The 15,744-nt window shown below is 34.6% G+C and overlaps 2 protein-coding genes and 1 long non-coding RNA gene across 19 annotated transcripts in view; all 3 read right to left on the reverse strand.

The window, feature by feature from the left end:
- The window catches only part of LOC114933442 (longitudinals lacking protein, isoforms A/B/D/L), a 246,568-nt gene that overhangs the window by 107,979 nt on the left and 122,845 nt on the right, over window positions 1-15,744 (reverse strand). The window contains exon 7 of one of the 17 annotated variants that reach the window (XM_085484454.1): window positions 8,449-9,192. The exons of 13 other annotated variants lie outside the window; for them this stretch is intronic. In XM_085484454.1, the coding sequence (XP_085340580.1) occupies window positions 8,876-9,192 (317 nt within the window). In that variant the 3' untranslated portion in view covers window positions 8,449-8,875. Of the gene's footprint in view, window positions 1-8,448; window positions 9,193-10,307; window positions 10,975-13,937; window positions 15,132-15,744 lie in introns of those variants that run through there. 3 more of the 17 variants (XM_085484448.1, XM_029305991.2, XM_085484447.1) reach the window with 3 other exon arrangements.
- On the reverse strand, window positions 2,305-5,993 carry LOC146722585 (uncharacterized). Its single transcript, XR_014925089.1, has 2 exons — window positions 4,134-5,993; window positions 2,305-3,211 (listed from the first exon to the last, which is right to left on the reverse strand). It is a non-coding gene; the product is annotated as an uncharacterized LOC146722585 (long non-coding RNA).
- On the reverse strand, window positions 6,902-8,855 carry LOC146722586 (uncharacterized). The gene is made up of 3 exons (XM_085484371.1): window positions 8,848-8,855; window positions 8,112-8,212; window positions 6,902-7,572 (listed from the first exon to the last, which is right to left on the reverse strand). Exons 1-3 carry the CDS (start codon window positions 8,853-8,855, stop codon window positions 7,001-7,003), a joined length of 681 nt encoding a protein of 226 aa, XP_085340497.1. The 3' UTR covers window positions 6,902-7,000.

Below are 15,744 nucleotides of genomic sequence, written 5' to 3' on the forward strand. Positions count from 1 at the left end.
ATTTCGCAATCTTTATTTTATCACAATTATTTCACAGGATACAAAGTTAAAGTTTAGCGCGATAACGCATTATTTTGCAAATATATATGTGTATGTTACAACTGAATTTAGAATGCGGAACACCGAGAAATGCATCGTTCACATCGCTTGCGAGTTCGGTTAACTTATCCGAACACGTAAATCTAGAATATTCGTAAGAAATCGAGAGGCACCTTTTGTTTGGCACTAAATTTTCGCATTTTTCTTCATTTTCGCGTCACTGTCGAGACACGAGTTTTGGGATGAATGTTGCGCATGTGCCTGACGAGAACGTCTTTACGGCCGGTCTTGTATCTGCAGAAATTGCAGTAGAACTTAGATAGTGTTCCGCACGGAGTGCTCTGAAGATGACGTTGAAGACTCGCTTTACGGGCATAATTCTTCCCGCATTTCGAGCACACGAAAATGGACTTGTCTGCACGGTACTCCACGAAATCCTCGGGTTGCTGCTTCATCAGACTGAGTCCTACAAATTACATCAAAATGTTAGAGAGACAGAACTCGAGAGAAATACCTAACGTAAACTTGTTGAGATATCGGGAAAAGAGAAATGGGAGATTATTATATCTTTATTAAATCGTGCTGTCTTTATTGATCAAATCTGCTAATCAACGTTAATTATAAAAATAAAGCTTTAGTTCAAACATGTAATACATAGTTTAAAATATTTCTAGAAATATATTCCGGTTTCATCGCATAACGCAGTGTGCAAATATAGAATATATATTTATAAAATAAACTTAACTATAAATTAAATGTGCATATTAAAAAAATAGCAATTCTCATCCCACTCTAATTATAATTAATAACCACTATAATTATTGTCACATTTGCAACAAAAATTTGAATAATCACTAAAACTAACAAAAAAACATTAATAACTGTTTTCATAAATTATAAATACATATATTCGTTCGTTGTTTTTAATTGCACATAAATAGTGCAAAAAATATAATCACAATACGTATAAAATGAAGAAGAGTTCTTATATACAAATAACTTTATACAGAGTTTCTGTTCGTAACAAAATTAAAATTTAATAAATTGACATACAATGTAGGTCGCGATTATTATAATTTATTAACAATTTAATAACCTAACAATAACAATATTAACTCAACGTTTCTTGCAATCTCGATTTTTCAGGAAGCAAAATTGTGCGAAAATCTCGCATCACACCCCTCGACCTTTTCTTCCTTAATTTAATATAAAAAAAATTTTTACCACACATTAAGATTCACCTTGTACTTTCCCAAAACAAAGTTTCTAAGTCTAAATAATTTTTCGATACAAAAATGAATTTAATATTGATGAAAAACAGTGGTTAAGTGAGATTTTCTTATTATAACTGCAGTGGAAATCAGCGTGTCTCTACGAGAGACACACGATGCTCGCGAACCAAGTGATACTTTAGCAGAGTGGGTATCCTGGCCCTGTGGGAGCAATATGGACATGAAAAGAGCGGCTCCATTTGACAGAAGTAATTCATGTGTTTCCGCAAACTACGCCAGTCGCTGTATCGCTTGTTGCATTTGATACAGCGCAGCTCGTCCTTGCAGCGTCTCCAAATGTCACGCGATAGTCCATCGCAGAATAACCGTCGCTTGGCTGAAACATGATCAGAGTCTCATGTAAGTAAAGTGATCAACATACGCGGGACAGAGGAAAGAACATTGATCGATCGATCGTATTGTTGGCTCTGCTGTATCATCGATTGAACTCGTTGGTTTTTCCAGGTCGCGAGGAACGAATTTCTGAATTTCAGCAATCCATTCGACAGAAAAGACAGGAATTTCTTAATCGGTACCAAAGTATGATTGGAATCACTGCTAGATACAGCGTGTCTCGAGGAAACAAAAAGAGAAGTAAATATTTGTTGTCGAACTAACGTTAATATTTTTCACTATATGAACATTTCCGATTAATGATTTTAATCTCTGAATTAAATGAAACATTCTGTATATAGCAGACGGAATACAAGTGCTTTGGAGAGGTAATTCGGGAATTGAAAGAATCGTGTAGCATTTTTGATATTCTCAAGAGTCTCCTTGTGTTATTCGAGCAATTAAATAATAAAGGTTCCTTTGTCTCTGTGCACAACCATCTGACGAGTTCGAGATGTATAGAAAAATGAGTTATCTATATCCCAGAGTGAAAAGAGATCGAAGAAATACTCCCGTTGAATCGTGTCGCAGCTCGTAGAGTGTCGTGTAAATCTATTTCCTGGCAATCGAGGCAGCCGGGACTCAATGAAACAGCAGGACATGTGTAAACCGTATGATTTTATTATGTATATATAAGTAACATTTTTACAGAACAAAATATCGCAAGATATACATATACTTATAACATATGTAACGTATTGATCGATGAAAATAAACTTTCCGCGAACTCAGATTAAGATGCAGATGCGACGATTGTCTGATTTCTATATTTGATTCTTTTATCCTTTTATATATATATATATATATATATGCATATACACGTATATATCCAAAATGGGATGCATCGATAAGAACAAAATTTTAAAAAGCAAAAAGCTATATAATATATTTTATATACTAAACGCAAATTGAAAACGATTATGATTAATAATAAAAATGAGAAAATATTCAACATATTTCGAATAATAGTCTTCACAGCCAAGACAGATAAATATGGCCAATAATTTTCGATTCGTCGCAGATATACGAAAATTAGATTTAGCAGTCTCAAGCAAGTAAACCTACGTGTTTACCTGTTTTCGCAATTTCATTGTACTATCATTCGATATTTGAATAATCCTTTATCAAGTTTATAATTCGTATCGCTATGTCACTGAATAAATTTCTTAAGTGCACCAGTGTGTATTATCTTAGTCTAAGCCTTTTCATCGTGGCGATAAAATAAATTGTGATAAAATATAACCGAGTAATTAATAACAGTATCAAAGTAGTATTTAAAAGAAGAAACGTATATATCCTAGTTCCATCCTATAGTGTAATAAGAGAGCTATTCATCGTCGTTACAAATTCAAATTTGCACAAGTGCTTCACATTTAAATTACTTGACGCAAGAAACGCATAAAACAACTGGGAAGCGAGCAAAATATAATGTTAAACGTCTATATTGACAAGACACATGTGTGATCCTCATTCTCACAATACTCTAAAAAAATTAATAGCAAAGCATACTTGTACAGGGTTTGTCCGGAAAGTAATGCGTCGCATTTTTTTTAAAAAAGAATTTATTGATCGCATAGGTAAAACAACTTAAAATTGTTCGAAGTATGACCCTTCTGCGTCAATACATTTTTGCCAACGCGATTTCCATGCGTCATAAGATTTCTGGAACTCCTTGACTGGGATGCTGTTCAGGGAGGCCGTCGAAGTAGCTTGTACGTTGTCAACCGACTCGAGCTGTTGTCCTTTGAGCTCCCTTTTCAGCCGAGGAAATAAAAAAAAGTCCGCCGGGGCCAAGTCGGGACTGTAGGGCGGCTGCTTGAGTTCTTCACAAACTTCCACTCGGTGTTGCTTTTGCGCATCGGTCAACACTCTGGGCACAAGTTTTGCGCAAATCTTCCGCATGGCCAAGTCTTCCGATACAATCTCGTGAACAATCGTTTTCGGCAAGTTCAATAATTCCGACATTAAGCGAACATTCATTCGACGGTCTGAATTCAATAATTGGCGCACACGAGTCACATTGTCGTCCGTTCGCGATGTTGACGGGCGTCCTGCGCGGGCCTCGTCGGCGACCTCCTTCCGACCTTCTCTAAACATCTTGTGCCATCTGTTTGACTGCGATTTGGAAAGGCAATCGTCCCCGAAAACTTTCTTGAGCATTTCAAAAGTTTCCAGCGGCGTCTTGTCCAGCTTCACGCAAAACTTTATCGCATAGCGTTGCTCTATCGTTCTCTCCATCACAAGTTCGACGCGACCACTAAGCAGAGGTTCACAGAATAAGCCGTCCTAACCCTCCAAGCGCATGGAAACAATTGAGCGACCTACCGTTGGAAAGCTAAGGGTACCCCCCTTCCTCCCCAACCGGTCCCATCGCTCTGCGATGTATAGTCGCGTCACAAAAAAATGCGACGCATTACTTTCCGGACAAACCCTGTATTATTGCAATATATCATCGATGTGTGTGCGTTACAAACTATAAGGCATTATTTAAGAGAAGAACACGCAAACCGTTTTCAAATACCACAAACACGGCATTGTCTTTTCATTTATCATTATTTTATTCATCGTTTTCTTCACTTTTTTTCTAGATTTTTCTGGGGTATTTACATAGCTTAAAGCAAATCGCGAACAATCTTAACTATTATCATTTACGTAAATGTTGCATACGTAATTTATATAATATGAGTCCAAGAGTTCAGAGACATCGGAAGTCATTCGATATAATTCAGCATTACAAGATGCAATCCATTCCCAACAAAATGTGCAATTTTGTTCATTATAAAATTAGATCTCTCACAAGTTCGCGCGAGTGCAAACTTTATGAAGCTGCATCCCGAGCTATCACTTGTGTGTCGAATGTACTAATTGTAAGTCAAAGTCGAAAAAAATTATTTCTAACATCGCGTTTTCTCATTTTATAGAGGAATAAATATGGAGGAAAGATTATAAAAATAAAATTAAAAAATTAGTAATTTGCGCAATAAACAAAAATTATTCACATTAAAAATAATCATTTCTTTCTCGCTAAAACAAAGGAGTATGTTAAAAAATAGTCGATTTATGCCCTCAAGCCGACATAATTTTTTTGACCGTAGAATGACGTACATCCACCACGTCACCACACCATTCTACGGTCAAAAAATTATTATAAACCGGCTCTGGAGAAAAAATCTGCCATTTTTTAACATACTCCTTTTTACGCAATGCGTTATTAATATTTCAATATACATATAATAAAATGATGACATATAATATTAATATATATTTCATAATACTAAATTATTGATATATGCATATTCAATGATATTATATTCAATATGTATTAATATACATTAATATGTATTGAATATATTATATTGAATATATTCAATGATTTATTCAATACATATATTTTTCATAGAATATATAATTACATAATTTAAATATCACACATATCACGCGCACACTCAGGTTTAATAACATTAATATATTTAATATTAATATATTTAAATATAATACCTAATATTATATTTAAATATAATTTAAATATTTAATTATAATTATATTATACAGGGTAGGCCATTTTAATCTTTCCACTAAAATTTCTCAAAATCCAAAAATTTAAGACAAAAATGTTTCAGATAAAAGTTGTATGGTTTCAAGGGGGACATGAGATGGTGTCATTGATTTGACCTTGAATAGCCATTTGAAGGTTACGTGAAGGTCAACTTCAATTTCTTAAATGGAACACTATATTTTTTCTTGCATACTTTTGTAGCTGACTTCGAGATCTTTCCAAAACACTACAATAAAATATTTTTTCATGAAGTATTTTTCGAGTTATTAAGGCTGCAAATTTGCAGTATTTTGACATAAAATACAAAATATCTTGGGAAATATTCATTTTTCGATTATCATACCTTAATACTTTTATGCACAGAATAATGAGATAAATCAGTTGATGTAAAGAAAACACATAGTTACCTTTAAAAAAAAATATGAAAATTGCAATAAGCAGTTAGATAATTTTTCTTTAAGACAACTATGTGTTTTCTTTACACCAATTGATTCGTCTCATTATTCTGTGCATAAAAGTATTAAGGTATGATAATCGAAAAATGAATATTTCCCAAGATATTTTGTATTTTATGTCAAAATACTGCAAATTTGCAGCCTTAATAACTCGAAAAATACTTCATGAAAAAATATTTTATTGTAGTGTTTTGGAAAGATCTCGAAGTCAGCTACAAAAGTATGCAAGAAAAAATATAGTGTTCCATTTAAGAAATTGAAGTTAACCTTTACGTAACCTTCAAATGGCTATTCAAGGTCAAATCAATGACACCATCTCATGTCCCCCTTGAAACCATACAACTTTTATCTGAAACATTTTTGTCTTAAATTTTTGGATTTTGAGAAATTTTAGTGGAAAGATTAAAATGGCCTACCCTGTATATAATATAATATATTTATATATAAGTATAATATTTAAATAATATATTTAAATATAATATCGTATAATATTAATATATTAAAAAAAATATATATACATAGTATATACAATCTCATTAATAAAAAATTATATAAATTTAATTCACAAATAATTCCTGTAATTTACAAATTGTAAAATATTTTAGAATATTAAAAATATATGTAACGTTTCACCTAAAACCGATTATTAAAGTTAGTCGTGACCTCAAATAGTCTTTTTCACAAATAAAGATATAAAATATCGTATAATTTAATTTAAATGTATATATTGTTACAAATTAAGTTCTCAAATAATACAAATCATTTTTCTTCTAAACCGATGTCTGAACTCTTGTCCTTGATAAAAAGAATATTCTTAAAAGTTAGAATATCAATTCTGACTTTCTTTAAAAACTACCTTCCATTACCAACATCCGCCTAGATTCCGACGCGATAATTCAAAACAAAATTCCTCTTTATCAGTAAAGATATGAAACGCTTATATAACAGAATTTTTCATAAGAAAACTTTTTATACTTTAAAATTTTCCAGAATATATCATACTATTTTTCCAAATAACGAAAACTTTAATTTCTGATCGATATTAAGGCCTATTTTATCCATAGAATTTATTTTTTTCAAGGAACTCTATTGCTTAAAATTTTAAATTTTCTATCACTTTTCTCCTCATTTTCTCAATCTATTTTTATACGATGATTAGTCTCTCATTCTTCACATTTTTTCGAGGATTGTTTTTTTTTTTTTTTTTTTTTTTTTACGAGCAGCCTTCCAAAGTGGAATCGATTTAGCTGAAATCACTTATTACCGCAAAAGTACTGATATATTTATTAGTCAATCTTCTGTTTCTTTATGATCTTACGTTTCTTTTCATCGCATCTAATCCCCTTGCAAGACCCCTTTTCGATATGTCTTTTTAAGCAGCTCTTCTGAGAGAATATTTTGCGGCAAAACGAGCAGATATGAGGCGACTTTGAGTTATGTTTTTTTTTATGACGTGTGAGACTACCCTTAATATTATATGCTTTCGTACATTTGTCACATTTAAACATGCCATTGGGATTGCGATTTTTCTCACAGATTTTCTCACGACGGTGACGGTCCAAAGAATATTTGTTGCTTAATAGTTGCCTGCATTTAGGGCACGACACTTTTTCTTTCTTTTCATTTGCTATTGTAGTTTGCTGCTGTTCAGTATCCGAGATGTTCGGGGATACAGTTCTAGATGCACTTTGAGAAGACAGGGAACCGTAGTCGCAACAAGCTTGATTAGGGCTGTTGAGATCAACTTTGTATAATTGCGATGACAACTCCGACGGGGAACCGTAGTCGCAATAAGCTTGATTGTGGCTGTTGAGATCAACTTTGTATAATTGCGATGACAACTCCAACAAATCGTTATCTGAAAATCAAAATAGCAATATTAAGGGATATTATGATAGGATCGGGTTTAAAGGTAGAACAAGGTGAGAAAAAAAATGAAAAGCTTTATTATATTTTTTGAAAGAAAATTCTCAAAAATGAAGTGCAGGCAGAATACAGAATACGAAAGATTTAAAAAATCGCAAATTCCGATAAAATTTATAATAATTAAATTAAGGTACAGTTTCTTACAATAATAAACAATTGCGATTTAAATAATCAAATTTAATATATTCTCGAATTGAAACTTTATCAAATCGGTAATAAAAAAGATAAAATGAAAAGATAGGAATACATATATATGTATATTAGAATGAATAGATAAAAAAATAAGATATATTAGATCAGCGAAAAATGAAAAAAAAATTAAATATAACGCATATAAGAGAATCGGCAAAATTCGTATTCATAAATGAAATGATCAAAAATCATACAAATATTCAGAGAGAAAAAAAGGAGTAGGAAAAACAGAGGAAACGGTATATGCATATATTCGAGTAATAATTATTAAATACATACGTGATAGCGATACGAAGGATGTACAATTCCTGGCACAGGACGACGCCGAGGCCAGTTTTAGGAACAATAAGAATAAATATGCCGTGATAAGAATGAAACAACTTTAAATGCGTTAAAAAACTATTAAATAATATAATAATATATAATAATATATATATAAATTTCAACAAGAACTATTTATAAAGATTTTGAAAATTATCGAATAAAAATTTAAGAAATATATCCTTGCAAAAAATTGTAATCATCCTTAAAAAGAACAATCGATCTTCAGTGTGGAAGACAACAAAGCGCAATCGTAATCGAAGATTGTCAGATATGGAAACAACAATCTAGTGTCTTGATGTGGCTGATTAAACTTTATTATTACAATTGTTTCACTACTATAAATAATATGTATTCTATTATGTTTTCTATTATAAATATAGGCACGAGTCGAACAGCGGCTACAAGAGCTTTATCAACGATTCACGATCCGATCTGTAGAAGCAGGATCGCGCTGTTATATATATTGTATATTATTACAATTATAGAGGTTTTCTTCGAGTGATGAACTTCGGGTGAGCGTACAGTCGCTGTGTGATGCGGTATGCGTGGCAGGCTCTACTTAATCTTCTAAGGAACGTTGAATCATCTAAACTACGAGTAATCTTCGCGGGAAAATGCGGGATCGTACGGTCAGAAGTTCTACAGTCCAGCGAATCACTCTTCACGAAAACGAGGTTCTTCGAGCGACGACTATTCCATCCGGGACTGTCACGGTCCAGCTACGGACGATCTTCGATGAGAACGCCGGCCCGATTGACGAACTTTCGAATGCACTTCATCGGCGGCTGATAGAAATTATGACTCTGCATTAGGTGACGGCGCAAACTGACATTCTGCGTGAAACCGCGCCCGCATAGATCGCAGCAGAAGTTTCTGCGACCGCCGCACTCGTACTTTATGTGCTTCGACAGGCTGGGCTTGAACTTGTAACCACGGCCGCATCGCGGACACCTGAGAGGAAGATCCCCGTCCTTCACGGAACTTGCATGTCGCGATTTCCGAGGCGGTCCCGGCTGAATGGTCATCCAGACCATACCTGGAAGAAAACGAAGACGATAGTCGTGTTAGTCGTGAGCTCATACTGTCGTGACCGTGATCGTCAGACACGAGTCTCGACGATCGAAAGCTGACCTGACGCTATTCCGCGATCACGAAAATTTCGAATTTTGTTTTTCGATGAGAAGGAACATGCGGAAGGGCAGAAGATCGGAAAACAGAGATACATCGGAAACGCGATTCGTAGGTAGCAGAAACTCGTCTAGCTAACGATCGTCTGATCGAATCGATCTGAACAACTCGATAACACACTTAAAACGCACACTTTCCGCTCGAACCGCCTTCGATGATCAATGTCTTTGGAAAAAGGAATCAAATAAGGATACCTTGAATGAGAGAGACGAGGTTGTTCGCCCATCTTCGTATAGGGATCACGATCGAAGACCAAGGCGAGTCTTACAGCAGTAAACGGTCTACAACATGGAACTAGGTATTATCTCGATGATAATATCGAATGTCAATATATTACAATTCCATGTATGACTTTCAAATGTCGTAATAGGCTCGTTTTCTGGGTGAAACTTCTATGACAGAGCCTGCACTCGAAGTTGCGCTTCCCACCGCATTCATTCTTCCTGTGTCTGTTCAGATTGCAATGGTGCAGGTAACTGCGTCCGCAATCCAAACAGGGATAAGAGTTCGTAGAACCTGTTGAATGAAAAAAAAATCGTTACTTTAAGAGCGTGTCCTTGTCACATCAACGAGCGATTTTCGCGGAATCAAATTTTCTTAATGTTGCAAATGTGAATATGAGAGATCAACGATTGCGTTCTTCGCGAAAATATCTTAAGTATCGCTGGAGATCATCGCAACATTTTGATGAAGATCTTATTTAACGTCAACTTGCAGATCATTGAACGTACGCGGTTTCATTTTATCGACGACAAGTGCTCGATATTAATTTATATTCTTTTATTTTATTTTCTCTGACTAAATAAGCATCGAAATATTAAATTATTGGAAAAAATGCAGGAAATACTTTCTACTCTGCGAACATTTGTCGCCGATAAAATTCCTCCTAAGAATTCAAATCTTATGCAAATGACAGATTCTAAAAAAAATGGTGGAATAGTGAAAAATATAAGAATTATAATATTCTTACTAAAACACACATTATATAACTGCGACATTTATTTTTAACCAAGTATATTCACTATAGCAATTTATATAAAGAGAGATCAATATTTATGATTACTAACTGTAATAACTATATGTGTAAAATATAAAGGTCAGTAATGTCTGAAAAGTTTAACTAAACGTATTTTCCATATTGCTTTCATGCATGGGATCTAGTCGGTCTTCAACTCCATGATAACTTTATGTGGAACAAGGTCTTTGGCACAAATCTCTTTCGTTTCTCGCGATATCATCTCGACACTCATCTTCCGGCGAAGTTTTCTTGCGGGCTGTTCTCACTGATAGAGGGCTCGACTGTACATCTTCTTCGGGCTGTTGTGCCGCCTTTTTACAGGCATAACGACATTGTGATGATGCGTCAGGTGTCTGCGTAGACTGACGTTTTGCGTGTACTTGTTCGGGCATAGGTGGCAGGAGAATCTTCGTTGACCGCCGCACTCGAAGCGCACGTGTCTTTTCAAGTTGTGCTTCAGCGAGTACTTCTTCCCACAGGCGGAACACTGGAGGGCCTGTTCTCCAGAGGAATATCTCGCGCTCGTTCTAATCGTGGTGATCTTCGCGGGCGAGGAAGCTTTCTGGCCGTAACTCGCTCGGGTTTCTCGGGGATGGAAACTCCCGTAAAAATCTGAAAAAAACAACATTCATGCACTGATTAGTACGCAGTGCGCGAAACGAGAATCGCACCAATCTTCTCTTCCTTCTACGTGAGTCTTATGGAGTCCGGTGGTCTTGGAACAGTCAGACAAATCGAGTTATCTTCAAGTATAGATATTCCGCTTTGAAGAAAGATATCTGGCGAAACACTACTTACGTGTAAATCATACTTACGTAATTGTGACATATCGTCTACGGTTTTAACGTGCTATTTTTTAGTATTAAGTAATCAATCTCGGAAGAGCGTAGAATAGCAAAATTAAATTCTTGAAATAATTCGTACTTTATTTTTCCGCAACAAAAATCTTAGCTTATATGTCTATTAAAAAATTAAAGACTAAAAAAAAATAAAATGCTATTTTCGTTGCAGAAAAATAATCTAAATTTTTTCAAAAATATCTTGCTCTTGATATTTGATCGTTTGATTGATATATACATTTTGTATATGCATCATTTATTGTGTATTCTGATGGTAACTTCAAATTCAAAAAAGAAGGATGCTAAAAAATACTTTGAGGAAAAACCTGAGATTACACAATATGGCTTATTAATAATATAAGATATTTCTAAGCTGGTGCAAGAGAAAATAGCGAGAAACCTTTTATATATATATACAATTATTTTTCAGACTAACAATAAATATCTAAATAACTTTTATTCAGAACGAGATTTATTAATTACATTTTGGACAAATTTAACTGTTTGGGAAACTTGAAGGATTATAGGAATAATATTCATGCTGCTAATATATCATCCTCTGTTACAAAAATAAAGCTACTAACAATAGAGTGCCTTGTTAGTTGGCTACATCAACGATGCCGATAAAAATCTTTCACACAACAAATGTATTTTTGCTTGACAACAACATGCGTCGATCTTCATATCCGTCGCACTTTCAATCCAATCCATAGCAATTTTTTCCGTTTTTTTCCAATTTATAATAATAATAATTAAACAATTATATAATAAACGAGTGTAATAAGCGAGATAGCGCGCTAATCTCTTTTGTACTGGGTCTCATGCCCATTTATTGCTAAATTAGGACGGTTAATTGCGCGTCGACATGTATCTGGATCTCCAGGCCTTTCGCGGAGGCACGAAGATGTGGTGGGTGTTCAGCATGTGCTGTCGCAATTTGCCGTTCTGGGTGTATCTAGAAGGACAGAGCAAACACGCAAAGTGCTTCTGTCCGCCGCATTCGAATCTCAAGTGCTTCACCAGGTTGTGCCGCATTTGATACGATCTACCGCATTGGTGACAGTTGAAGACTCGGTTCCTCTTGGAGAACTCGCTTATCGGACCTCGCGACGCGACCGATGGCGAATCTGAAAAAGAGAAATGATCGATTAGTATCGGCCGTAAACGCAACCATTAGTCTCTTGAAGCAACATCAATAAGGTGTAGAAGTATTTTCCTCGATATCCTTTCCTTCGATGAAGGTGAAAATGCAGGGGGAGAGGCTAAGCATACACGATCATCTATCAAAAGTTTATTTCGGATTAGATATATATGTTACATATTTTGTTTTTAAGAGAAACTGGGTTAATCAATATTTCGATATACATTTTATATCATAGTTTTCGAAATTCGCGCGCTTTATTTGTTCTTAATTTTTTGGTAATTCTTGTATCGATAAACTGAAGCTACACATTTATACATTAGAAATTCATCACATTGCAATGCGTGAACGTTCTATGAATATGAGATATTTCAGCACCTTTCTTTGACTCTTTATGCATATAAAAAAAAACTTGCATCAAAATAAAATTATCGATTGAAACAATAAGCATACACATCTAAACTCAAGTAAACTAAATCTATGAAAAATATTAATAAAATATAAAATCGATGTAGAAACAAATAAAAAAAATATATAAAATGATTATTCCAAAGAATCTAACAAAGTAATATATTCTCAACTTTAAACTTTCTCTTATATAATTTTTCTCTTTTATAATCAGTCAATACTTATATTTCTTCTACTTTATGATTACATATATATCAACTCGCATATAAATTAATTTCCTAAATTTTATTTTATTTATTGGACTTTTGTCACAACATCGTCATCGACGAGAAGCGCATAAAAATCCAAAGGAACTAAATAAATAATCGATCATTGCAGTCCGTCAAAGAATACCAGTCCTATTACAGTTGCATTACACGATTATTTGGCAAAGATGCGTTTAGGTACCGAGAACTTCGGCGGTAGATAAATGTTGTGTCGCTGCAGAAGATGACGACGAAGACTGATGTTTTGCGTATACTTAGACGGGCACACGTGACACTTGAAGTTCCTCTGGCCGCCGCACTCTAACTTCATGTGTCTCTTTAAATTGCGCATCATTTTGTACGTTCGTCCGCATTGGGGGCATATTAGTGGCGACGACAGGTCCGTCGAACAATCCTGAAATTCGTCCTTGGGCCCGTAAGAGTGTCCTGCAAAGGAGAAAGGACAGTGTTAGAGTATTTACTTCGCACCTCCGCGCTTCCATACGAGACGCGGCTGACGCAAACTGGGAAAAGCCAACTCGTCTGCGAGACTGAAGACAGGATAGATACCCTGAAGTACACGTCGAAGGACAAAGATCAATTACATGCACGATGTGACGTACGGGAGCTTCTCACACACTTTATTACGCTCTTCCGATCGCACATTAACGTTACGTTGGGATAACGTGTTGTACTCAATCAAGAATATATTAAAGGATGATAAACGTGGAAATACACGTGTAATTATCGCAGATTTGTCGGAGTAGAAGAATCTTTTTCCCTGTATGTGTTACAGAAGGAAACAGACAATTTCTTATATAAGGGATTTTTCATTCTCTTTCTCTATTAATTGCATTTAATTTATTTGATTACATTTTATATACAACTAATGTTATCTAAATGTTTATAGCTAGCTGGTAATCAAAGAAACAGCAATTCGGGTCGTCAGGAAAATTTTTTTTCTTTGGTTTGATAATTGAAAATATATTACATGGCAATCCAAAACAATTGTATGTCTCTTTCGTTCAGCTTATCACAAACATAAAATAATTCATATCCTATATTATTCTATTCCTAACTGACATATCCTATTATTGTATCATAAGTTTAGAGTTGACACAGATGATCGAAATTATTGATATTTCAATTTCTCCTCTCGCATTACGAATTAAAAGAATTTATAGGATAATTTATTAGAAATAAAGATTTCAAAAAATGACATTTAAATTTTTACAATTATAATAAGTATCTAAAAAAAGAAAATTACAATTGATTGTTTCATAAGCAGTTAACGATATTGTAGCCTTTTTATAAGGAAAAATACAGAAAAATTGATCGAGATAAATAATATTTGTGTCCATTATTTACAATGAGATATTTTAGAGAAAAAAAACGTTTAATAAGATAAACATTACAATTCTTAATCATCATCGCACACTGATTATTGAGTAAAATTTAAGGTTTATACTTATTTCCTAAAAATGATATAAATTCTCTCGCTCTCAAAGTTCATTAAAACAATAAAGCACGAAAAACGTCAAACACAAATGTGTAACACCTAAAACTCGATTTATTGTGAAGACAACTTCGACTCACAGTATGAATACTAATCGATACATGCTAATACAGAGCGCACGTTAAAACTGAAAATGCGATAGGACAACGCGGTTGAAGAACAGTCAAAGAACAGCGAGTGCAGTTTTTAATGCTTCGACCGCACGTGACGGTCCAGATTGCTCTTCTGGGCGAACCGGCCCTTGCAGATGGGGCAAATGAACTTGGGCTCCACGCCGCACTCGTACTTCTGATGCCGCCAGAGCGAGGTAAAGAAGGTGTAGGCGCGATTGCATCTGACACACATGTGCTTCTTCTTCGTCTTCCTCGACCTCTCGTAATCGTCCTGCGGCTGCCGCTCGTACGGCTGCCGGCCTTTGTTGCACTCGAAAGCCTTGTGGCGCAGCAGGGAGGCTTTCAAGGCGAACGTCCGGCTGCAATCGCCGCAGAGATACTTACGAGGCCCGGTGCCGCAGCCGCCACTTTCCGTGGTCATCGAGCGAAGGCGTCTCGTGTACATCGCGATGCGCGACGTGGACGGCAGGGTGGGTATCGTCCAGTTGGCCGAACTGTATGTCGAACCTACGAACCAAGAAGAAAAGAGATGAAGCTTAGCTAGCGTCCACGAGGTTGACTTAAACTCGCACAAGCGACGTCGGTTAATGCTTTGGGAAGCAATTGAGATGGATGTATGATAGAAGATATAAAAGACGTCATGTGTGTGTATAAAATCATAATTCTTGACAGTAGACATATGTACAGCTACATATATCAGAGTTTTTTTCAAAATACATTTGCCTATACTAACAGAGGGAAAAGCGAAAGGTCATAGGAAGAGAGATGAAATTTATTTTTAATTTATTTTAATAATATCAAAAAACTTCAGTCTCATCATAAATATATATATACATATATATATTTTATCGATATATCTGTCAACACATACATATTTTTCTATAAGAATAAAAATGATATTATTATACAAAAGTCATTGTAAAATTAATTAAACTGTATTTAACAAGGTAAATGTAATTATTTATTTATAGTGACAAAACTTTAATATATTAATCTTCTACGAATGATTTATTCAATATAAAAATTATGATATATATAAAGTAAAAAGTTAAATATTTATATGGAATACCAAAAATATGATGCTATTTTGAAATATCTCTGTAAACATTATATTATTATT

Source organism: Nylanderia fulva, unplaced genomic scaffold (genome assembly GCF_048542155.1).
Source record: "Nylanderia fulva isolate GAGA-0341 unplaced genomic scaffold, ASM4854215v1 Scaffold3, whole genome shotgun sequence".
NCBI classification, from domain to species: Eukaryota; Metazoa; Arthropoda; class Insecta; order Hymenoptera; family Formicidae; genus Nylanderia; species Nylanderia fulva.